Below are 27,088 nucleotides of genomic sequence, written 5' to 3' on the forward strand. Positions count from 1 at the left end.
CAATTGCAATTGACACAATTCGTCACTTAACTGCTGCTAGTATAACTTTCTGTATTTTTTTATAGATTTATAGAATTAAAACATCCAATTTACAATATTGAAGACAACCCTCTCTTCATCATTAATCAAATACCGCGTCTTTCTTGAGTGGTGCTTTTGAATTTATATTATACTGTGGTCTCTGATTGGCAATTACTTACAATAACTCTGTTCCGATGAAAAGTACCATCTCGCATCTCAAGTGGATGGGTTCGAGATCTTCGATAGCACCGCGTTAGAGTAGGGTATCTCTTATCAATATTTCTTACGACAATTTAAATTAGAAAAAAAAAACGCTTCATATGTAACAAACATATGTCGAGACGTGAAACTTGATATTAAGGATCTATTGGAGTGATTTCCATGATTGTGTATAATAAAGAAGGTTTTTTTTTTTAATGTATAAAATAAATATATAGAAATGAATAGAAAACCGGTGTAGGTGCATACGAACATAAACACATACAGATTAGTATGTATCACAAAATGTCATCGAAATAATTAAATGTTACTTTTATTGCGTTCCACTGGGGATATTTTTTCTTCAACAACTACAAAATTATTACTAGAAAACGCACAACTGTTCCTGTATTAGTACGATACGAATTTGAACCTGATCATATTGACCTCTTAGAGATGATCTTCGTAAAAGATTTTCTTCAATAGCAACTACTGGTACTAACATCAAAGCTATGCGGTACATTTGCTATGATTATAATTCAAAATATTTTACAAGATCATTTAGATAATAGAAAGCTTTGTTTTATTTTAATACCCCATATTTTAATCGAAGTTCAAATAGTGCGTCGCATTTTTTGGACGAGAGGAGCGGGCCCACTGCCTCTGGGTTTCACGTAAAATTTTCAAATTATTTTTATAGCGATATTTTATTTCATTCTGTACAGTCAAATAATATGTAAAAACTTGTTTAACTAAAAAATATATTCCTATACTTAACGGTTTGAAGGCGAAATACATCTTCAGTCTTGCTCTCAATTAGTATTTAAAAATTGTCAAAAAATTTTCAAATAACAATTAATTACTATATAACACTGTTGGGGTACAATTTTTTCATACACGCGTCAAAACACACCGTGATGAACCTGTCTCCGAAAGATTTTCTTATGGCCAATACTTCAAAACTGTTTTAAATAATTCACACGAGGTACCTGCTTATCTGTTATTTAATATGTATTTAATAAATTCGTATTAATAAGTGACGGATTACTTAAATTGATCTCTGTATCCTCCTAAATAAAGAAAAAACTTCGCACAAAAACAATAGTGCTATTGACGTTTTCAGGTGGTAACTTTTGGGTCTGACCATTTAAAGAATTTTAAATTTATCAGATGATTAAGATCCATTTTATTTTATATTCCATTCATAGTATTGAGTTAATTGATTGATTTAATTTCTGCAATCTTTTCTTACATTTTTGGTTTAAAATATTAGATTTTAATTGTAGATTATATTTATATAATTTCATTTTTAATGTATATATCGTTACAGGCATTATGTATTTATTATTGTGAATTTAATTTATCCTTGATTTTATGTAATGTTTTGTGTTCGATTATAATATCTTTGTAGTTATCGCAAATGAAGCTAAGTAAATAAAAATATTTACTGTACTAAAAATAGTATATATCATACGAAGATAGCTCTATATATTCCGTAGTAGCAAAAAGATATAACTACTTTATTCGTGTTACTACAATTTGTACGCGAAGTTTATCGCGATATCCGTCAATATATCAAACGTTATCAGCGTTTACATCGACCAGTGCGAGTGAGGACGCACGCACACCACTGAAGCCATCGGCTGAAAACAAACGCCTAATGCTCTCTGTTAGCCTGGTAGTTCTAACCTTATTATTGAAATTTCAAGGAAATTTTCATGACGTGTGTACAAAACGTACACAGGACAGAGTTAGTTAGTTAGTTAGTTCTGTTTGATATAAACTTATAAAATTTTATTTTTTAGTTTCTAATACAAAAAAAAATAAATTAAATAAAGATGGCAGTCTTCCATTATAACAATTAAATAAAATAAATATCATTCTATTACATTAAGAATTTTTAAAGTATTAAAAAAAATCAAAAAACATGACTTTCAAGTTTTTTAAATTGTATAATAATATGATACGGTTAAAAATCTACATAAAAGTGTATTAAAATAAAATCCAATTCGAGTGTACTGTCAACTCAACAGAAGTGATAAAATACTCTGCAACTTTCTCTACTTGAGTAAATTGCGAAAAATTCTTTAACATAAAAGTGAGAGAGCGATAAGCTATATGTTACCATAGAATACGATATAGCAAAATGTGGCTGATTTTTTCGTTTTAGATCGGACCAAATAAGCGGTAGATTAGTTACATACAACGTAAGAATCCAAATATGAATTACATCATCATTATTAAAAGCCCCCTTAGTCTGTAAGATCACTATCAGTACCACAGAAAATATATTTTATCGAAATTAAAAAAAATATATAAAAAAATTAACAGAATACATTTAAGACTTATCACTTCTTCCCAATTGTTTCTGCATTACTGTAAGTTGTGTCCGTCTTAAAACGCTTTGATGATTTGGTTGACAAGCTATTTCAGTGCAATCTCATCCTCGGCTCTCCTTGCGGTCAGTAGTAATAATAAATCGCTTTATCGACTTGACTTGATCAGTCCAGCTAGTAATCGATTGTTCAAGTGGTTGGTTTTCGTCTACTTTACGTACAATCAATGGATTGTTTAAATTGTCCGGTTGTCTACGGGAAATGTGGTCAAAATAACTTAAGACTCGTTAATAACATATAGTGGAGAGCCTAATCTCGGTCATGAGTTAGTCGTAGATGGACTTAAGAAAGATACTATGTCCCTATAGTCCAAGTCTTTATAGCTCAGAAATTTTAATTGTTAGTTTGGTCATAAAATAATTAGGAATCCATTATTCATTTTTCTGATTCACGGTTAAATAGATATCATCTCTGCAGTCGTTCTAGACAGTCGTATTAAATCCTAAATAACTAAGACGTCAATACTGATTTCAGTATCAATTGGTCAAAACAAAGCAAATTAGAAAAGTTTTTAGATACGTGAGAATATATCCAATCTGGATATTATTCGGAGCGATATCATTAACTTTCTAATATTTACGTAATGTAGTAGTCATTTTTTTACACAGGCTTTGATTTGTAAGAAAATCTCCTTATCCATTTTTTTTTTTAATTTTTGATCTATATATATTTTTTCTGGCTTGCTTAAAAACGGTAAAGTAAAAGAAACCGTAAATACTTCCTGTTTATACCCTAGTTATTATTTGTTATTATGATTCATTTACATATATGATGTATTTACAGGAATCGAACCCATACAACATTAAATACTTTACGGCAATAAAACAAACACGTTAATCAATGAGTCAATCGATCCAATTTTAAAAAACATAAAAACTTATTTTCATACTCTGTGCACTTTTCTAATTTTATCAATGCATATTTTTAATTATTAATACACTAAAAAGTTATCATTGAATGAATATTATTTGTTATCTATCTTCTCGTAATCGACATGACAGTCCAGTGACAGTGACAGGCACATGTCCGCTGCGTCACGGCAGTCACTTCGTGCCCGCCGGTACCAGGCGAACATAAACTCACAGCGGTTCGAAGAAAATGCGATGTGAAAATAGAACGGTCTCCCGCGAGCGTTCCGAAATAGAACTTTCGTGAACGATGCGGTTATGCGTTTTTAACGACGGAACACATGAGTTTTGTCTTATGATATTTTTAAAACCGGTTTAAATGTAACTCTTGCTCGATGGAATCCAATATGTAATTACTTCGAGTTCTCACACGCTTGAAAAGTCGATGACAATAAACAGAATGATTACGAAAAATATCATTGTTTTGTTGAATTTTATCTCTCTTTTATGTATAATAAATATTCATTATCATTTGTAATAGTAACCTACATATTTATTATATACCGCTATATTTTAGTTAATCTTTGCAAATGTGTACATGAAGGTCTAGTAGAGAAGTTCATTTTTCAATATTCATGAAAATGTATCATATATAAAAGCTATCGTTGATAAAAAAATATAATTTCGACCTAAAGCGGACCGAAAATTTTTATAGCTTTTTTATGAGCGAAAGCTACAACAATTCCGTGTATATCCCTGGATTTTAGATGAAAATAGATTAAAATTAATAGTAACTCTATATTAAGGGTTGTGTAACAAAGATTATAAAAATATATTCGTCATCATTTCATCACTTCAGCCGTAGAAGATCCACTCCTGGACATAGGTAGGACAATGTGGAGAATATTGATTACAAAGAACCGTTAAGCGGTTTGCATCCATCGTCTTCTGACAATCTTAACCCTTTTAGTGCCATGCATATTTTACTAACATATGCTAAAAATGCCAGTAATACAGTCCATTTTTATAGATGATTTATATGGACAAGAAAAATATTCACCATTTCCGTTACAATACATCAATTTAATTTTTACAACATTATCATCAGAAGATTTTATACTATGATAATAGGCGCACAAAAACTGAATTAAGAAAATGAATAAACGTGTTTTTACTCAACACCGTGCAGTCCTTTTTTAAACATGGAGCAAATCATGTTGGATCTTTTCACTGCACTTCTGTTCTTACAGCTGCATGCCACACATCGTCCTAAATTTTGTACTGCCAATTTTCCAAACCGAAAGTCGGTTTCGACGAAGTATGTGATTCAACTTAATTTTTTCCATCTAGCCATTTTTTTAGTGCACTTATAACACTGGTAATAAATTCCAGTCTGGTTAATTTCTTGTTATTGGAACATAATTCCAATAACAAGAAAATAACCAGACTGGAATTGGATGGAAAAAATAATTTATCAGCATAACTGATAAATTATATACGAGTTTAATAGCCAAAAGTGCACTATCAAAAAGAGTGCTATCGTGTCGCGGGCATTTTTTACAACCAGTGAAAGCAGCGCGACGGCGTTCCTGGGCACTAAAAGGGTTAACAGGGCCAACTATCCACCTTGTGGGTTGACGTATGGATGTCCTACAATATAATACCTTTCGGACCCTCAAGGTAAAATACGTTAGACCCCTCTTACGTCAAAGATAGCGTATTACCCCTCTGAATAACATTTATAGGTTGATAAAAATAATACGTAATTACTTCCGATACTGGAATCTATTTATACTACTAATAACTTTAAGTATTGGGCAACATGTTTCGTCCTCTCTATAAAAAAAAGTAAGCAGATAAAACCAACGATAATTAAAATGTTCAAATACAAGGTTCGGTAATAAATACGTTATTTATAGTTTTCAATGAAAATTAAGAAATCGTTAATTTACCTAAACTGGTATAATGATGCTATAAATTAAAAAAAAAAAAACAAAACCATTTTTAGTTTGTAATAAGTTTTATTAAGTTACTTAAATGTAATCAACCTGTACTTGCCTATCTACAACTTGAATAAAAATAATAATAAACAATTTTCAACGACTGCTTATTTGCGTAACAGTTTTATTTTTTAATACTTATTACTCACGAATGTTACAACAAAGATATTGTTCTCGCAATTATATGCTCTATGCCCGTATATATTGAAAAGATTATCCTGTGAGTGTACATGTTATGAATTGTTTATTATGTTACCGTTAAAGGAAGCCCATATGCCTTTCTCTGTTCTAGGAAGTAAACGCAAGGTCGGCGACGACGTGTTATAAAACAAATGTCACGTCCCGTCCATACATGTTCTGGTCGTTAAGAGTACATTTGACGGGATTGCGTAATGTATCTAACCTTAAGTAGCGGTGGACTTGATATTTTAAAATCAGTTTTCGTATATTTTTACACACCTAATACATTAGGGTTGTCATTTACTTTGCCAACCTTTTTTTTAAGTGCTATACTTGTCATTTTTGGCATTGACATATGAGCTTTATCTCTAGGCACATGCCAAGCTGTATATATAGCTTCACCTAGCTTGAGGTGACAGAACCTTATAGGCGCCTAAGCTGTGTCCTTCAGTGTTTACAGTAATCTGAGTGAAGCTGCTGATATGGATTTTTTTTTGTTACAAAAAAGGACTATTCGTGCAGTCTATAATATAGTTAATTATTTTCTTGAAGGATATTTTCGTTACGAATAAGTAATCATAATATATATCCGCCATATATAGCGGCTAGCATAACTAAGTTAAGTTTAGTTCTCACAATAAAAATAAGCTTGTTATATCTTTCAACTGTGTACGGATTTGCATACTCTCTTGTAGTATATTTAAATAAAAGTTGATAGAATCCTTAAAAATTATCTAAGGAATCGTAAAGGATTTTTTAAATATAATATATATGCGCGTGAGTGTGTAATGTATATCTATTTTTATTTATATATGTTTATTTATTGTTTTGTATTGCATTGTTTTTCTAATGGCGGCCGTTATTGGAGATCTTTCCTACTCCCTATCTTGTTGTAGAACTGGGTTTTATATTCTTTAATGATTTTTTCCTCTTTCTTTTTCTTTTATTTCTGTACTCTTCTATAATTCTTCGTATGATCTATCCTTCCTCTTCTCTTATTCTGCAATGTTCTGTCATTCTTTTTCATACTTATAATCGTTGACTCATCGCCTCATTTCCATCACCCCGTTCCTCAAATCAGCTTATTGGTTAAATTATTTCAGGCGTATGAGTTCCACTTCTTGATATGAAGCTACCCCGTAGATATTTAATAAGACCTATTGAAACAGTGACAAGATCGTCTGCAGCTACGCTTGCCGGTCTACAGTCTCTACTCCAGAGCCCCAGCGGCCATCTGTTCTGCGCGCTATATGACCTATCCGCTATCTTTTCAACCTGCCATTTCACTGGGCTATACCTGTTACTTTCGTTAGTTAACAAATCTCCTCATATCTCATTTCAAATTCGATCTCGTAAAGAAGTTCCGAGAATAGCTCATCTTAATGCTTCTAGTACTTCAATCTTAGACTGCAATTTTAAATTCTTTGTCTGCAAATCGTTGTAAAAGAAATATACATAAAAAATATTATCTCTGTTATTTCATTTTTCCGATGTAGCCAAAAAGTACATTTGCAAAGCATGTTTTAAAAGTTATTGAGGCTATTAGGGACACCATGATTCTCCTATTCAAATTTTGAGATGAAACGTTGTCGATTACTGAACTTTTATAACGATATCGATTATTTTATATCAATATATTGTATATTTATCGTGTTAACAGATCATTTTTTACTAAACTCTGAAACATATTACTAAATCAAAAATAATTTAAAACAATACATACACGTTATGACTTGGTAACAGTCAAATAATAAAAGTAAATTAGTTGTATATTACAGCCAAAAATGTTATTACAAAATAGTATAATATTTAAGAAACAAGATTTGTTTAAGTAATGTTTTAAATGTACGATAGATGGCGCTGAATGCAATTAAGGTTAATATTTTAGAACTGATAGTCATGTACACGTCACATATAGATTGCCTTCTAAAACTAACAGTAAAAATATAATGTTTAATTTGATTGATAATCATTTTTATAATTAATATAAACACTGTGAAGCGAATAATAAAATTACAATATATTTAATTCTAGTAGACCCTTGACAGCTGCACTAATTATCAACTGTGAAATAATTAAATGATACATTCAAATATATACTACATAAACAACATATCGAATATTTATTTTTTCATGATTGTGTGAATGGTATAAGTTTCTTGTGTTTATATAATACAATGCAACTTACTGAATTGAAAAAAAGAAGTCATGGCTATTGACTCATTTTGACCAATTTAATCTAAGCCCAATGAATAGTGATGTAGATATGGTCCGTAAGATCGTTTCGACAATGTAGCCATTACTTTGAAAGTACCCAACTTATCCTGGCATATAAACTAACCTCGACCGAACTTACAACCCTTTCATTTACAAACTTAACTTGAATATTTGAACGCTTCATCACCGAGCGAGTACTTGTAACTTAAGTTAGTTATTCTCTAATGAAAATTTTTAATATAACCTCGATTATATAAAACGTCATTTATTTGCAAGTAGTTTTAAAAAACGAAAATTATGACCCAATCATTCGTAACACATTATTTCAAATTATATTCCTTTTTTTAAATATTTTCTAGCTTTCTATTAACTAGCTATTGTTTCTAAATATGCTCCTTTTGCTCAAGGTCACCTAAAAAGAGCAATGTTGCTGCGAGATCGTATCAGAAGTTAGCTCTGTGTAACCAAAGTCACCGACGTAGCTCAAAGAGTTGCTAGTTTAAACTGGAAGTGGACGGGATGCATCGCTCGTGCAGCCGAAGACCGTAGAAACCGAAAGGTTCTGAAGTGGTGACAAAAGCCAATTAACTAGCGGTTAGTCGTCGTGAGGGGCTCCCCCACTAGGTGGACTGACAAAATAGTAAAGGTCGCGGGGGAGGCCGAAGAAAAAGAAGAATGTTCTTCTTTCTCTTTTCAGCCGATAGACGCATCTACCGGCTTGCTGTAAACCCAACTATATAATTAATACACCTATTGTTTCCGAAAATAATTATTTTAATCTAAGCTTAAAATATCTTATCAATTTAGTAACCACCACGTGTTAATAATTTAAAAAGACCACACACATTTCATATATCGCTTTAATTGCTTTTCTTTTACAAATATAGTATGCCGTGTAAAAGACGGTAACTCTCTGGTACCTAAGACAAAATCTAGACCTAGAATATCAGTATTCTTTTTAACACAGTAACAGCTATCAGCTAAACTGACTTGCTTATAATAATTACGTTTCGAATTAATATTAACCTACTGAAAAAAACCTACACAGTTTTAACGGTTTTTTATTATAGAGTAACTATGAAATTATATATTATTACATTTTTATCTTAAAAATAATAACGTCTCACTCATTAATATTTGCGCCAAAATTATCTTTATAATGCGTTCATTTATTATTAAAATTCAAACTCATTCATCATCAAACAAATTTTACTTAAGTTATGTTTATCAAACTAATATGATACCCCAGGTGAGTTAGTTTATTTAACCGAAAAGTTTTATTAAATTATAAACTTATGAAAACGTTTTTGTCTGTGGCCTATCGTGGCAAACTGCCTCGCAGCTTTAATCCATAAAATTAGTTATGCAATTAAACATGGTATAAAATTAATAAATTTCGAAAGTCATTATAAAATGTTTGTAACAACAAAGTCTAACAAATTATACTTAGTAGCCTTGGGTATCGTGTACTACCCACTGGGGTACGGTCAGAACAAAAAGTATATTAATAACAAAAAAATAATTTTGTTACGCAAATTGCTATGCAAGTTTACATAAATTTGAGATTATACAGAGTGATTATAGGTGAGCAAGTTTAAAGAGTTAAATTATAAATTTTCTTACTTGTCAGCATAAATCTTTAGAGTTTTTAATCCTATTTCCGATCAACCTGCATACTCTGAAATAAGTTACATTATTTTTTTTTTATATTCGGATCAGACAAATGGTGAACAATTATTTATTTTAATACGTAACAATCGGAATGTTGAAAAGGTGAAGCCATTTAAAGGTTTTACATGTATAACTGATCATTACGCTATTGTATACAATCACTGCTTATGTAAATATAAACTACATTATTTAAATTCTAGATATCAGTTAAAGTTTTCCTGGAATCCTTTTTAATTATTGACGTAATTTTTGTAATGTATTAATTTTGGTATTTCCACTAGTTTATTGTATACATTCTTGATGTGTTCACTTATATGAATTTTATATGACTTGTTGTTTCCTTATATGAATGTGATGAATATCTGGTACTTTTCTGAACCTAACTTAACTTACCCACCCTTGGTTTCTATAGCATTTATCAGAGCCAATTAATATTAACAGTTATTCATTCTTGCAAATGTCAAAACTATTTTCTTTCATTTATATTGTAAAGAATTTGTCGCTTTCGTCCGGTTAATGGAAGAGAATTGAAAGTACGCTAACTTATAATAAAAACAAATAAATAACTACAAATTTCAGTTCTCCTGGAAGGAATCGAGATGGAGTTTCGTAATGTATGAGTAGTTTTTCTTTTACAGTTTGGTGTACTCAAGAAAATTCCGCAATTCGATAATTTCAAGACGACTGCCGCGAAGCTTGTGTCGATTTTTTTATTTTGGCTTTTTTCCGCTAATTAGCAGACTTTCTTCCTTAACATAAATTTTAATGTATTTACGTTGTAGACATGTTTCATATACTAACTATTAAAAAAGTTACAAATAAATATGCAAAAGATACTGGCAATAAAAATAGTCAAAAAGTTTTTAAAAATAATAAATAAAATCATTTTTTCAGCTAGTACCAAGCAGCCGTCGGCCGCAATCCGCATTCCATCTAAAACCCGTTCTCTGACTCAGTCCTAATGTCAACATCTGTCTAACCGCAGACCCCATGCGGTTGCAACGCAATCGATACGTTACGTACGTTCATTCACTCTCGCGCACATCTCACGTCACTGACCGCCAATGACTTTGATGCTCACAGCTGATTATACGAGCTCTTCCGCGTGAGGTCATTTAAATTACCTTTAACGGTCATCATGTACTCCGAGCTCGAGTCGTGCCAATGACCTCTTGTTATGATGATACAATGTTTCGTTTATGAAATCAAATTTTTAGATCTCCTATACAATAACAATTATTTTTAATTTTCTCTTTAACATTTTACTATCATCATCCTCTACAGTATGAAAAGTAATCACCATCATCATCACCAACAACCGATAAAGATCCACTGCAAGGCATATGCCCATCCCAAACGATCACCACAATGATTTTCTTGCGTTTGCCGTATCTAGTAAAATGAATACTGTGAAAAAAATTGTATTCAAATGCGACAGGCAAATATCTCCTGATAGTAAAACGTCTGAATGGTAAACAATAATATTTTTTTAAATAGCAATCAGAATTTTGAAAACGTTTTTTATTTTTAAGTCATCGTTACGATTTTAATTACTTCTGAAGACGTTTATTTTTGTATATACTTGTATATATTTATATTGTATGCACAGATAAACAAATACAAGAAGTGGTCTACAAACCTATAGCTGGGCAATTAGTTCGATGAAGGCTATGAAAACCGCGAAGTCTAACATGGATCACGTCAATGTACTATGGAACTAACTAAAGACAATATTAGTTTGTAGTAGAACAGAAAATAGTGATGTACGAAAAATATACAATATAAAAGTAGAAGTGAGGAAGTTAAAAACAGAGTTAAAATCATAGAGTGGAGTAATAAAATTTATTACTTAGCAAAACATTCTACACTAGGCCCAGACTAACTATTGGAGTTAACTAGGTTAAAATAACATTTTGGTTTAGTGCGCAGTGTAAGGAATGATAATATAAAATTTTAGGATATAAGCGGAAAATGTTCGAAATCACAAAACAGAAATTAACATAAAAGCAAAAGGGAAATAAGCAAATTTGTAGAATACACGTAGTCCTTATAGAAAAGAAAAGAAATAATGGTTCAAAATGCCAGTGGAAACGAGAGAGGTAAAAACACTGTAGTAGTTTCAAATATTTTTTTAATAGAACTAGAGAGGACCATAAAAACACCTGTTGCACCGAAGTGTTATCTTCGCTTAGATTTTCATTAAAATAAAGCGTAACAAAATGTATTTGCTTGTATAATAATAATGAATGCATATAGTTTTATTACTTATATTTGATTTTACGCCTATTTTTAATGTGTTTTACTAATGACGACCTCTTTAGAAAATTCTTTGAGATCGAATAAAAGTAAACGATAAGTCCAGCGGATTGATTAGTCGAAGTAGTAGTGGCCAAACCATATAGTATAAATAATATATGACTACTGGAGCCTTCAGGTTCTGAATTACAAGCCACGTACAACAAGTTAAGCGTATAAAGTCCACCCACAAGATGGACTGACAACCTTATTAATGACGTTCGAAGACGATAAACGTAGACCACTTCCAACCAGTTCTATTAGCAATTTATGGGAGAGGCTATGTCCTACAGTTAATCTCTTACGGCTGAAATAATACTGATGGTTTTCATTTTGGGGCTGATACACGTTACACAGGAAATGCTAAGCATACGTATATCAATTTACTATAAATATTGTTTGCGACGCATTTTGCGAGTGCGAGTAGATTTATTATTCATAGATCACTATATATCCGCGAATTAATTTCGACAAGGCTGTGACAGCCCGCAAATTTATCACTGTCGACTTCAACAGAAAGAGAAGAACAGAGTGGAAATATATCAAAATACAGCAAATGCCTGTTATCTAATTCAGCTTTCAATTTTTTCAATAAGTGAGTTGGCAGAACAAGTCATGATCATTTCAACCATAGGTGTCCATCGCTGAACACAGTGACATGTGACAGGCCTTCTGAAGGATTTCCAAAAGGAATGCTTTACCGTGATTGTAATGCGTTAAATAGTCTTCACCTTTTTCACTTGTAGTTTCTTAAAAGCCGGCTGGGCGAAAAATATTCACTAAAATGGGCAGCAGCATCTCCCAAACATATTTAAAGTAAAAAAATGACTTCACAAGCCAAAAGTTACAAGAATTGACTCAAATCTCCGCATAAGGGGCCGAAGCGACGAGTGAATAACTTATAAGTTAATCTATTTTATTATGTAATCAAGGAGACAGTTCTTTACGACGTTGCCATCTGTAGATGTATTTACATTGCGTTATATCTCAGACACTAATTTAATTAATATAATAGACGTCGTACCCTTACAATAGTCTATAAATTGTAAACCGGTTAGTTATGAATGAAACTCATCATTATTCCAACGTAAATGTCATGCGATGAGTAAACTAGAAACACGTGTCTTGCTGCGACAATTGTGTTTATATTACTCATGTGTATTTTCTTATTTAAATCTTTCTTGGATAAGCTGAACATTGTTGCGGCGTTGTTTCTAAAGATTCTTTAGTCACTCTAGTCAATTTGGAAATGTTAAGGATGTTTTAGTTGTAAAAATTATGAATAAATATCTTTAATTAATCCGACAGCTTTGACAACATCTCTTATATTATTTCAGTGATATATACAGTTCCAGAGTTTAGTATATTCGACTAACATCATAATGTTTTCAGACATGCAAAAGGTTCGGTGATTCTAGCAACAACTTTTCATTTTTGTGCTGCAGGATATATCTCCCGACAATCCTTATAATCATCCATCGTCTATAGAGTTTTTAATTATCACACAAAAACGCACATTGAAAAATGTTCAACAATTACGCTATCTTACAATGTAAACTTGCTGACTTTAAAAATAAATCCATAATTTTGATAAAATAAAATCAATCAATCACGAATTTATTATAAGATAGTTGAATTAAACATAAATTCGAATGAAGATTTAGAAAAATACTTACAAACAAATAAGACTATTTTTCCTTATTCTTTATTTGTTTGTATCAATGTTGTTAAAATGTAACGTTGAGTGCAATTTTATTTTGTTTCCTTTCTTCGATAGTGCTTCGGCTAATTTCGTTAAGAGCGGTATAAGACGGGTCTGACTAGAGGTCTGTGGAAAGACCTTAATTCTTTTAGGGTTTCTGAGAAAATCTTTTAATTATTCTTTCAGAAAACAATTCAGTTTTTTTTTTTGCTTTATTATTTTGTAATATTCTTGGTTATTTTATTGAATTTATAGGGATTTCAACCAAATTCGTAAATAATGTAATAACTGTTAATATCTTTTACCTTCAAATATTATATTTTTATGCTTATGCTAATTAATACTCTAAAATATACTCTATATTCATAATAATATACCATTTTAATCGTTTTTAGTAATTATTGAAGGTATTGCCTAAATATACACGTAAATTAAATTTTTATTTGTCTTCATTTTATTTTATTTATTTTTTTGCTGTTATCTGCAGCTATTTTAATTAATTTCTAGTCTGAGCTAAATATAACCTGGATCAACAAAAAGTAAATGGAAAAGTTGGAATGAAAATGGCAAATGATGAGAGTAATTTACTATGTGGACTCAGTAATGATAGTTGATCTTTGATTTCGGATGTCACATATTTTACGCATTTTAGTTTGTATTAAATGTCGGTTTTCTCCAAATATTTGAGATCTCCATTTATGATACGTATATAGGTTGGCCCCTGTCAAAAATTGAAACCTGTATAAGTTTCGCATTCTTTAATCATTACCACATATATAAACTTAAGAAACGTTTTAAATTTTATTAGAAAAATCTGTGCAATAACACGTTTGGGTCGTCAAATTAGACGTGTAATATGTTCATCTTAGTAGCACATTAATTACAAATCACTAGCTGGCATTATGGCACTGAATCTTACATCCCCTGTAGTATCTCTTGAAAATTTCCAGAGATATTTTTTTATTTCTACCGGCTAAAATTCTACCGTCTTCTTTTCTCCTATTTTAAACGATACCACTTTCATATACTAACATAGTTTCGTCCCCTCACGTCCTTCGGTTTATAATGCAAGCAGAATTAACAAACCTACTATTGCGTGGCCTTAACATAATAATTATATTGAAATAATTGCTGCCTCCTGCTTGTTTCGCACGGTTCGTACTACGCATTTGGTTTATCGTTTTATTACATAGACGTCCATAGCATGGCATAGGCCTTTCCAAAGGTATCCCAAGAGATATAACATAATCTCCACTCTGGATCTTGAAATCCACCTCGGATTGACGATCGCAGCATGATATATGTTACGCAGAGAACGCTATTGCTTAATCTCTGTTTTATTGCTAAAACTTATTTATGACTAGTAGCAATTACGTATAATTAATGCAAGCTTAGTCTTCTACTCGAAGGCAATCACTGCTTATGATGGATTTCATTAAATAAATATTTGGACATAACAACATGCCAAAAAATATTCTGTTATACTTTAATAAAATGCATTTATGTATAAATGCATTTATGCATATATTTCATATACATATCTTATAAAGAATTCTGCTTCAACAAATTTCATTAATTTCATTAAATTCTTTCTTAGTTACTTATCAAAAGAAATATTTCTACTAAATTTTGAGTCTCTAGACATAGTGATTAAAGAAATATCTAATTGAGTACATAGGTCGAAATTTCTTATATATGTAGAAAGAGTAACATAATAATTAGTTTTGCTGTTAAAATATAATTTATGGAAGCTATAATATTGTGTTATATATCATATTAGAAAAAATGACTCATTCAAATCTCGAACCCTAAACTTTTATCGAAATTTGCATTAAAAAGTAATTTTTAACAGGGTCTATAATCAAAATTGTACTTTCATTAAGTAACGCAGTGGAAATTCTAAATAAATTTAAATACGTTACAGAATATTTCGCAAAAGTTTCGTAATTCTAAGTGACCGGCAGGCGAATATTACCACAAGAATATTACAAGGACATATGCAAATTCACAGAGTACCTTATTATCATATCGCAATATATATATTTCTACTAGTTATATTTTTAAATCTAGTATGGTGCTTTATATAGAAGGATATAGGCTTTCTTGGTCAAATAGAGCATCGATCTGCACCCAAAAATATAACAACCAATCGATCCAAGGTTCGATGTCGGGCACCACTGAATCGGAATGGTTAACCCGTTTTTAGGGACAGTCAAAACCGGAGTCCCCTCTCGTCTAATATAGAGCGACCGTCTAAACAACTTAATAATGTGATAATCGCGAGAGCTTTGGAGGTTTATTGTAGAGAGGGAATGTGCCTTCACAATTAACCCCATAAACCTGAGTTGAGAAAAAAGTCAACAGTTGTCAATCAAAAATAACTACGCAATACTTGAACAAAAAGCTACTAATATGTATGGTGGTGTAACACAAAAAGGTTTACGTAACTTCAATTTGCTTACATAGAACTTTGACGACGAAATATAAATAGGAATGGTCGATTTTGTCGCTCATTTATATAGTGGTAAATATAAAGTGGTGAATGTATATGGCATTGGATACCCCACCCACTTTTCGCTGAAGGCCGATTTCGTACGCGGCAGTGCCACTCGAATGATAAAGTTTTGATTTTTTTTATTAACCTAATATAACATATCATCCTATTGGCATCACATTACTAAAAATTATAAACCATCACCGAATTTTTATCAAGTTAATTGTAAGTGGTTTCTTTTACAGCTAGATGATTACAGCGACATCTATTTATTCTTCTGAGTAATAGAATCTAAACTAATTATTTTTCAAATTAAATTACAAGGCCTACTTGTAAAGTTATATCATCCTATGTCTCAAGTGTAAAATAGTTAGCGATATGATTTCAAAGTCTGTATCCAGAAGAGTTAGACGAAGCATTTACCATTATTTTATTCAATTTTTCTTTTTATTTCTAGATATATTTCTATGGTATGTTGATAGCGTTTTGAAATCTCCAGCTATTGTTATAGCTTATGCTGCATTAACTAACAGCAATAATAACTGTATTTAATTTTTTAAGTAATACTAAAATAAAAGTAATTTCAATTTTATATATTTCTCGATTAAAATATGAATAAAACATCTCTTATTCATTCCGATACGTACAAACTCGATACAAGCAATTATACGCGTACAGATTCATGTAAGTTAATTCCTTTTTTAACAATAATTTTTATGTGAAATTAATAATTAAGAGTATTTAAAACAAAAAAGGGTAATATAGATTTCATATAGTTATGAATAATATAAACCCTCTGCCGGTCATAAGATATTCATTTGTTTATAATATTATACACACTTTACATTAAGGTCAATCAAAGTAATCATCAAAGTAAGCTTAGCGGTAACAGCAAGTAACAGTAGCAGGACTGAGACCTGCAATTGTGGGTCGCGGGTTCGATTCTGGAGATACAGTCTTATACTATTCACATTTTGAGCAATAATTATAAGATTTTCACTGCTCAACAACAATTCCCCAGATAGTCAGTAGCGTCTTACATAAAACTAGAATCATATTGAACTCCTCTTTAATATCATCATTATACTTAAATCTACAAGATTTCCGCAACTGGATATAAAAACACACCACGACAAACTTGAAAAATGTTTATTTGGTGATCATTTTCATAACGTTAATTTGGCAGGAGAACAATTTATCTCTTAACTTTAATATCACTTAAAAATAGTATACAATGGTTTTTTAAGAGTTTTGGTTAAAAAAATTTTTATTTATTTTTATATAAATGACAAATCAGAGATCCACACACCATACAGACAATTAGTACCGAATTCACGTTAGGAAATCTTGCGAAAATTGTAATGAAAACAATTAAAAGTAAATAGGATAATCTCGCACGCTAAATTAATAAAAGAATTGTTAATAAAAAGGGCAATGAACAGTAAATAAAAAATAATAAAACTTTTTTCTTCTTTTATGGTTAAATAGACGAAATCAATTCGTGCAGTCAACCGTTACATTTACATAACTTTAAAAATGGACATATAATTACACGCCACTTATACTGTAGCGCGGTCTAAACCAATAGAGGAAACGGTATATAATGATCTATGTAAATATTGCAAACAAATATGTTAAGAAAATTAAATAAATATTTATGTACAAAAATATAATTTATCTAGTAATTACTGAATAAAATAATATACTTAAAATATCAACTTTTATTTCTGCTATTTTTAACACTTCATTTTTTTTAACATTTTGTGACTCTTATAACATTATTGTGGCTGTAGAAATCTCCCTGTTGGACATAGATCTCCTGAAAAATTTTAATTATGCTCATAAATATGTGCCAAAAATGTGTTTTTAAATTATTTATTACATTAAATGATCTAAATACATTAAAAACGTATTTAAGACGAAAATAAAAAAAAATTGGTAACTTATAAATTTTAATCGCGTACAAGTTGTTAAATAGCTTATTTATAGCATTTCTGTCCACATTCGCTTATAAATTGTGCCAATTTGTTATATATTAACTTGGAACAACAACTTAATACCTAATGAATAATTTTTCTCACTGATCACATACTATTTTGAATATTGTTACTAGAGCAATAAAGTTGATTTCAGCTTTTATCGGTGTTATATTACGATCGCAAGTTTTGGGTACTCCAAGGCCGCAATGGAACAATATCGTATGAAGTTCATTGCCACGGCCAAACTATTTTAAGATGCGATGACGTCATAACTCTTGCATAAGCATCGTGCATTTCGGCCCGATGTAATTAATGATTGCCGAGTAATTACTCTCCATGTGTGGTAAAATTATTTTATTAGTTTCTTGTTGCACACGTGTATGTGAATGAGTTAGTTTTTTCTTTATTGGTTTTATTGTGTAAATAAGTTTATTATTGTTTTGAAGTTATTACAATGCTATTATATTTTAGTCGCTTTAAGTAACCTGTAGGCTTCTAATATTGTTTTTTTTTTCATAATTCCGATGTGATGAACGCTTCACGATACACAATATTATTGGTAATGTAACTACGACGTTATTTCAGCCCATAGACGCCCACTGCAAGGCAAAAGACTCCCCCCAAAAATTTCTATGGGGGTTCAACATAACCGTCACGCATGGCAGGCGGGTTTTTGATTATTATGACAAGCAGAGAACGCTACCCATCCTCTGTAAACTTGTTTGTAACTGCAAATAAAGTAATATCTTACTTACTATCTTCTTCGAAGAAGATTGATCATATATGTATGGGTTAAAATTAAAATAATTTTAAACTCTACATGGTGGTAAAGTAACAAATATCTACAAATTTTTATTTTGATAGAACATATTTGTCAAAAAAAGTGGACATCTATCAAAAACAAATCTAACAGGTAATATCGGTGTATAATATTTTTTATATTATAAATAACAATGTATTATTTTTAAAGAAAATAAAGACTGCGTTGATTCTTTTTAAAAAAAAAAAAAAAAACAATATTATAGTTATTTATATTTACCTTATTACAAATATATTTTTCATAACACAAATGGCACGAAAAATTTGTGTCCGGTATGAAAATCGGTATATAGAGAATTTATTCATTGAAGTGGTTTATCAAATAATATTTCTATAGGGTATTTATTTATAAATGTATACGCTTTATGGGTAGAAAAGGATTATCACTGTAAATGTATATTTTTTTTATTGGAATGCGGCTGGACAATAACTGAAATAATCATTACTTTTTTTTCTAAAATCATTGATTTTCAGATAGAGTACGCGTTAATTGACAGTAAATGACATTTACTCCTTTAAAGTAAAAAAGGGATGAATATCATTTAAAGAAAAAAGGTATACAACCAATCACTGTATATAAATATAGAATTTTGCAAAAGTACAAGAAAAAGAAGAATAAAATAATGATTTATGAAATCAATTTGAATTATACAACATTTGAATAAAGCTTTTAATGTTTTCATGCATAGCAGACTTGAGCAGTAATTAAGTTTGACATTAGATCCATTTGCGGAGGAATCCGAGAAGGGTAGATATTGAACAATTTATCAGTCTAACGCTCCAATTCACTACGAAATGGTATCAATTACGAAACGTAGTATTATTTTTCAATATAACTTGTATATAAATTGCGGTGATATTACAGGATAATCATAACCAGATCAAACGTGAGAAGGCATCAATCAAAAATGTTTCAAAAGGTTAGTAACCACATTTGCATTTCTGTCAAATCTTATCATTCGTCTATTTATTTCTGAACGTCAAGTTCTCCTTGAAATGCCTTGAAGAAAGACTCTTTTCATACTATCCTATTCTCTGCTTCCTTGGGGGTAGTAGTATTGACGATTCCAGTCATTGATTTGTCTTGATTAGACCAGCAGATAGGTGATTGCCCATCTGCTGTTTTTCCGTACAATCAACAGTTTGTCGAAGTCCGATTGTTTGCGGGCGCTGTGGCAAAACAAATCAAATTTTTAAAAATATATCGTTAAAATCAACAAGCAGTTCCTTGCAGACATGGTATTAAAATCTATACTAACTTTATAACCGAAAAATGTACAATTCTGCTCTGAGCCTGTAAGTATGATTCCGAACCGTTTACCCTGTCAGAAAAGACGACGTGACAAAAAAATAAAAGTTATAGAAGTCATAAATTTAAGTTACATATTTTAAAATTTTACTTTCATTATAACCACTTTACGGTATGAAAATGTATATGTATGTATGACTTTGTATGTTATTCTATAAAAGGTTAATAACGTTTACTAACAATCAGCCATGAACTCTAGTGAAAGGCTCAAATTAAATTACGTTACTTTGTTACCAATAGACGGTTCGATTTAAACATTATGTATTATTGTTAAATCTTACAACTATTTCACTGTTTTTTTTTTTCAACAGATAGCATTTTTATATGCACTAGTAGTTTCTACATCATGCATGGTACTACATGAAGCTCCTCTGCCGATCTACGTGCTCCAGCAATCACAACCCATCTACGATTTCGGATATGAATTTAATAATGCTTACACTAATGACTTCAATAGACGGCAGGAAAGTCATCTAGGCGATATTGCACTTGGACAATATTCTCTCCTACATCCAGACAGCATTAGGAAAAATGTTGATTACAAAGATGATGTCCATCCAGATTTTAAATCATTGATTAATATAGACAGAAGACAAAACAGTGCCGTTACTGATAGAGTTATGGATAAAGTTAACGATGAAGATAATCAATCAAATAATGGAGGTGCAAATAAACCGTGGTTAACTTCCAACATCCAACATCGGAGTCAAAATCCCGTCACTATCGCTCAAACATCGGTTTATCACCAGAGTTATTCACGTGGTCATAAATCTTGGGCATAATGATACATATATTTGATTTTTAAAATTAATAAAATTTACTGTTTTCAAACATAAATAAATATTTGTCAATCGCTGTACGTGTCTTTATTTTACTTGCTAATTTTTATATTACTTAAAATCCGTATATTTAAATATTGACAGTTTTTAATACATTTGAATAGATACGTGATGAATTATCTGAATATTTTGCGATGTGATGCCCACACTGTAATGTACTATTTATAAATACAATTTGTCGATTATCCATATAAAAATATAAATAATGAAATTCCCAATATTAAAGAGAACAATAATATCAAGGTTTGCTTGTTGATCTCTGCAGGCGATACTAGTTTATCGAGTACTCAATAAAGAATGGTAAAACATCCAATAAACTGGCGGTGAAGTGAGACACATTGCACGGTGCATCGCCCGAACGAACTTGACTTTTAGATACTTCCTGAATTTCTTTACAAGCAAACAGGTTAAGCAGCGAAACTGGAACAGTCCCTACGTAGTATAAATGCTCTGGGACGTTGGATTGAAGATCATAGTCAAGGGATTCACCGTTGTTCTCACACCTAGAACATTTTCACATCTCCATTACCATGAAGGTAAAGACCAATCTTTGTAATTTTAATACATAATTTTAATCATTGAAATGCTTTTGTATACTATTTCCTTCCTTTATTTGTCTAGAAGTCTATATATTCTCTAGTAGGCCATTGCACAATGACTGAATAAAGCAATTTTGTTCATATCTTTTTTATCTTGTTCACTTCTCTCCAAGTTTTTTTATTAACCTAATGACTATTGATTTCAACTTAAAGTTCTGGATCAACAAAAGCAGCGTAGAACGTACTTCTACAAGCTAGAAGTTAAACAAAAAAAATCAACCTTATTAACCTTCAAACGAAGATATTGGAAGCAGGTTGCTTCCAATCGATCTTATGAGAGATCTATTAGGGAGTTCTATACCCAGCTGTGGACATCCTATAGCTGTAATGATAGTATCGAGGAATGGCTATTCATTGCAAATGATTTATAATGTTTATTATAATTTATGTTTTCTAGTTTCTAATCGTGCTCGCCCTGGTAGCTGTGGCTAACGCCGCTGACTTCTCCAGCTTCTCGTATGGTGTTGCTGATCCTTACACCGGAGACTACAAGAGCCAGATTGAAAGTCGTGCTGGAGACAATGTACAGGGCCAATATTCGCTCCTCGACGCCGACGGTACCCGCCGTACTGTAGACTATGCTGCAGGTCAAGAAGGTTTCAACGCCGTTGTCAGGAAAGACCCAGCTCTGATCCCCGCCGCTCCATTCGCCTATGCCTCTCCCTATGGCTACGGAAGCTGGGCTGCTTACCCTCGTTTCGGACTTGCGCCTTACGCTTACAACCGTTTATTCTGAACGAGACAACGTGACGACTTTGCATTTGTAAATAATTGACTTGTAAATAAAATGACCGCCATTCCACACATTTACATTTGTTAATACGTTTGATTTCTGCCACTTTTTATTTAAATACCCCGTTCGAATATTCCTTAAGGAACTTAATTAGCTAAAAAATTATTTCGTCACTTTTTACTTTGTAATGACACAATGGTTCTTACTCTGTAATCTATTTGTATTACATCGGTCTGCTAGAACCATAGGATTCTAGACAGGAGATCACAGATAGTCATAAGCTGCTGCTTTTTAGGACGTCTACCAACAAGTGAAGAGATAACCTTGACGGTCGTTGGTCGTTGGTCGGAAATTTAGAGGAAATGATAATAACGAAAATATTACAAAAAGTACACGGTGCTTTACTCCGTTCCATGATGAAAGTATTTTTTAGTTCTATAACGATTTCTTCGATTCCCGGTAACATAGTATGTTACATTTTGTAACATGAGTGTAGTTTTTCTTATCCATAAATTTGCTGTATGTTAACAATTCTAGACGTTGATTTTGAATAGAAATTAAACTATATCTTAGATTCAAATGAAATCAATAAAACGGAAAATGGGAACATACAAACAAAGGTTAACATTGCCTTCGCATATTTCAAATGTCTTAACTGTTTAATTACAACCAAGCACAATTGAAGTCGGGGAATGTAATTTATGTACAAGGTCACCGGACAATAACCAACTTATGGCAATGATTTTAACATTGAGTCAAATAATATCTAATCTGATTCAATTGTATTCGAGTACATACAAAATAGTTATTTTTTTATACTTCAATGATATCAATTTACTTTGAAAAATATTTTAACATCTAGAAGAGATCTTAAATTTAAATATATTAATATATAATTATTATTATCTCAGATATAACGAAATCAAATAATATGGAAATTATCGTAATAAGCGAATAATATGACTTATTTTGGTTAACAGTTTCAATTTCAAAGCTAACTAACAATTTCATAACTAACTGTGATATATGATAACTAATCTTAGTTATCATATATCTCATTCGTCAGCTTATTATCACTATTTAAATTTTAATATGTACATTTGTAACCATAGCATAAATATACTCGTAATAACATACAGTACTAACTCAAAACAAGTGCTTACGTTAAAAGCAGAAGTGAACAATGATTTTCATTAAACTAGAAATGAAAATAGTTTTATAATATAATAAAGGAAATATTACATAGAAGGATCATTATTCAATATTTGCATATTTAATTTGACTTTTCATTTACAATTGATATATGATAAATTTTCTAAATTTTCTAACGATAATAAAAATTACAAAGCTACAAAGAGGACAGTCTATGTTCAAAGATATTTATTAGGTAAGTCTTATATTAGGAAAACAATACAATTGGAATCTGAAACTTTTTAGACGTTGTCGGTATGTTAGTACCTGAAGAACTTTTTTTCGTCCTTATGGATAGGATCTAAGCGGTTCAATGTCTCTACAAAGGGAAGTTTTTTGTGCTAAGACGCAAGTTTGAGGTAAATAACATTACGCGGCGTGGTCAGAATGTCCTGCCGAGTTCCGCGTTGGTTATTGCTTAAACGTTAACCGACGAAATTGAACTCTAAAAGCTACGCCGCGTGACCTAGAGCGGACAACTGTCTTTTACTTCCTATTAATAGCACACAATGATTGTGCAGGACTTGTATAAAATGACCAGCACCAACCCAGATTGATCATTCACAGTCCACTGTGCAACAAACTCATACATACCAAAATGGCAGCTAAGGTAAATACGATAACTACTTTATAATGTAACAACTATTTAAGTAATTAAAAATTATCGCAGCAATTAAATATAATATCCTCATATTATTTACAGTTCGTCGTTATGGCCGTATTGGTGGCTGCCGCCCAAGGCAGCGCAATCCACGGAGCTGACTACACGAGCTTCTCGTACGGCGTGTCCGACCCTCACACTGGTGACGTGAAGAGCCAACATGAGACTCGCATCGGAGACAACGTAGTCGGCCAGTACTCGCTGTTGGAGTCTGACGGTCATCGTCGTACCGTAGATTACGCCGCTGGACCTCACTCCGGATTCAACGCAGTCGTCCGCCGCGACCCAGCTCTGCTCGCTCACGCCGCGCCCGCTGTGGTTGCTGCCCCAGTTGCCCACGCCGCTCCCGCTGTCGCTGCCCCTCTGGCCTATGCTGCTCACGCTGCTCCTCTCGCTTACGGAGCACATGTTGCCCCCGGTGCAGTATCTTACTCCGCGCATAGCACCTCCGTTAACCACGGTGTCCCTGCCGTTGTAGCCGCTCCTCTTGCCCATGGTGCAGCTATCGCTCCCCTCGCTCACGGTGCCGTAGCATACGGTGGTCTTGCAGCGCACGGTCTCGGTCTTGGAGCGCATGGACTCGGACTCGGAGCGCACGGACTTGCTCTCGGAGCGCACGGACTCGCTCTCGGCCACGGATACCATCATTAAGAATCGAACGCATAAACAACTACTAGGCAATAATAAATGTTACAACGGATACCTGTAATTTATTCTAAGAAAACGTGAGTAAATGTTGTGAAACTGTGATTGAAATAATGAATAAACTTTTAATAAGTTCAAAACTATCTTTTTATAAAATCCCAGCTACATCACTGAAGCAAATTTGTTTGTTAAAACTATAATATATAAAAATCGGTTACCGCTATATAACATATTTTACTAAATTGGCAAAATGCAAATGTATTAGACAATATTTTTTATTGCTTTCTCAGGACTTGTGATATTATTTAGCATTAAAATTAAAAATATTAATCACAAAAACACTTAAATATCATTAGAATGATGATACACTGCACATTACGATTTTAAATTAATAAACATCAATTTCCATACATCTTTGATTGAAAAAAGAAATATTAATAGAGAGTAACATACCAGACGGTGTTTGGCAAAAAACATAAAAAACTGGAAATGAATGTTGAATAAATAGATAGTGAAGATCAGTTTAAGAGTCTGTCAAATGTCAATTATTTGAACATGTTGTAGTGCATAATACCATTAACAAAGCTATATATTTTTTATCTGTGCTAATAACTGCCAAACGCGCTTGGTTTTTTTGTGTAAATTGTTATTAAACCTCTTTTTTAATTATTCGCTCATCCTGATAGTTCAAAATAGAACAATAGATAGTACACAAACCAAGAGAAAAATATACGGATCAACTTTAAGTACCAGACTCGTAAAAAAATTAAATAAATAATGATAATCAGATGTGACAATTATACCACATTGCCGTCTATTTTTTTTTATTAATATATGGCACACATGTCGTATATGTAGAACATAAAATGAATATTTAAAATAAGAAAATTAATTTATATCGAATAACATTTAGTAATAAGGAATTTCGTAATAACAAGATATTAATGTAAATATGAATCGGTCACACAGACAAAAATTATCAATAAATTAGTAATAAGCCAAATGTATGAAAAAATGTAACGCACTATATAAGGTCTCAGCCAATTGACGGCAGGGGTTTTCCGGTGACTTAAAAAAATCCATGTATTTTCTCGGGAATTTGACACGGGACTTTTTTTACTCTACAGCTGTTGTGGGTAATCAGTAACATTGTAACATATATAATGCTCCTTATACTTGGACAAAGAGTCAAAGCTAACTCCGCTAGACATCATTTGGCAAACTACGAAACATCTTCTCGTCCAATTTTCTTGAGTGCTTTAAGGCGAAAATCTATGACCTATGATGCCTTAGGGCGTAAAAACGTTTAGTCTCACTTCGGGTCTCATTTGCAAGTTCACACGCATTCGCTTAACGAACCATGGAGAAGACTATTCACGGTATTTCTTCACGTGATTGAATTAGGAATAAAGAGATCTGTAGACGAACAAAAGTAATCAATATAGCCCAGAGGGTTAGCAAGTTCAAGTAGCATTAAGCAAGCCACATAGCATGCGAAACAGGTGGCCGCTGTCTCCTTAAATTTCTAGATTTAAGACGTCCACCCAGAAGGCGGCCAGGTGACCTTGTTAAACTTTTCCGAAGAGGCTAGAAGCAGGCAATCCAGGTAGTCTAACCGGCCTTATTTGAAATCTATAAAAGAAGCCTTTGTCCAGTAGTGAATGGACCTAGGCCTCTTTTTGAAATAATTCTTTAACTGGATTTGCTTTCACATCTAAATTACAGAACCCAGCTTCTTATTTCCCCCAGCTTCTTATCTAATACTTAAAAAGGGTCAGAACATCGGTAAGATCCATGCTATTTTTGGCATAATAAATAGTGCAATAAAAAAAATAATGAATATAAAATAATACACAACTCTTGTTTAATTAGCAATATCTAAGAGAGCAATGACCCTATTAGAGAAATAAATAATTTGAAACCTTTTACCGTGTAATTTATTTTTGTCTGATTTATTTAAAGTGTCGAAATTACATTTCATTTTCGCAAATTACATTATAATTTAGTTCCGCTTTAGTATTCAATATACCCGAGGACACTTGTAACAAAATTACTTAGCAACTTCACTTTAGAACATATTACACGTGTGTATTTTAATTAAATTTCCTCTAAATGTAATTAAGAAGAGATAGCTTAGAAAGTTGTTTGTGACTGATTACTTGTCGCCTACAATGATAAGTGTAAAACGGTTTCATACCATAACTGACGGATTTATAATAGAACTAAATAATGTTTATATTTGTTTAATAATCTTTTACAAGGCTTAATTAATTTGTGATGGGAAGAATCTT

At 31.8% G+C, this 27,088-nt stretch overlaps 2 protein-coding genes across 2 annotated transcripts; both read left to right on the forward strand.

Annotated features, from left to right (window-relative positions):
- Positions 1-21,454: 21,454 nt before the first annotated feature.
- LOC137922411 (larval/pupal rigid cuticle protein 66-like) lies at positions 21,455-22,362 on the forward strand. The gene is made up of 2 exons (XM_068765393.1): positions 21,455-21,504; positions 21,965-22,362. Exons 1-2 carry the CDS (start codon positions 21,499-21,501, stop codon positions 22,301-22,303), a joined length of 345 nt encoding a protein of 114 aa, XP_068621494.1. The 5' UTR covers positions 21,455-21,498; the 3' UTR covers positions 22,304-22,362.
- Positions 22,363-24,038: 1,676 nt separating this feature from the next.
- On the forward strand, positions 24,039-24,933 carry LOC137922106 (larval/pupal rigid cuticle protein 66-like). Its single transcript, XM_068764978.1, has 2 exons — positions 24,039-24,101; positions 24,195-24,933. Exons 1-2 carry the CDS (start codon positions 24,090-24,092, stop codon positions 24,801-24,803), a joined length of 621 nt encoding a protein of 206 aa, XP_068621079.1. The 5' UTR covers positions 24,039-24,089; the 3' UTR covers positions 24,804-24,933.
- The last annotated feature ends 2,155 nt before the right edge of the window (positions 24,934-27,088 follow it).

Source organism: Battus philenor, unplaced genomic scaffold (assembly GCF_028537555.1).
Source record: "Battus philenor isolate CCGP_79_NKW_IND1 unplaced genomic scaffold, ilBatPhil1.0.hap1 SCAF_2, whole genome shotgun sequence".
NCBI classification, from domain to species: Eukaryota; Metazoa; Arthropoda; class Insecta; order Lepidoptera; family Papilionidae; genus Battus; species Battus philenor.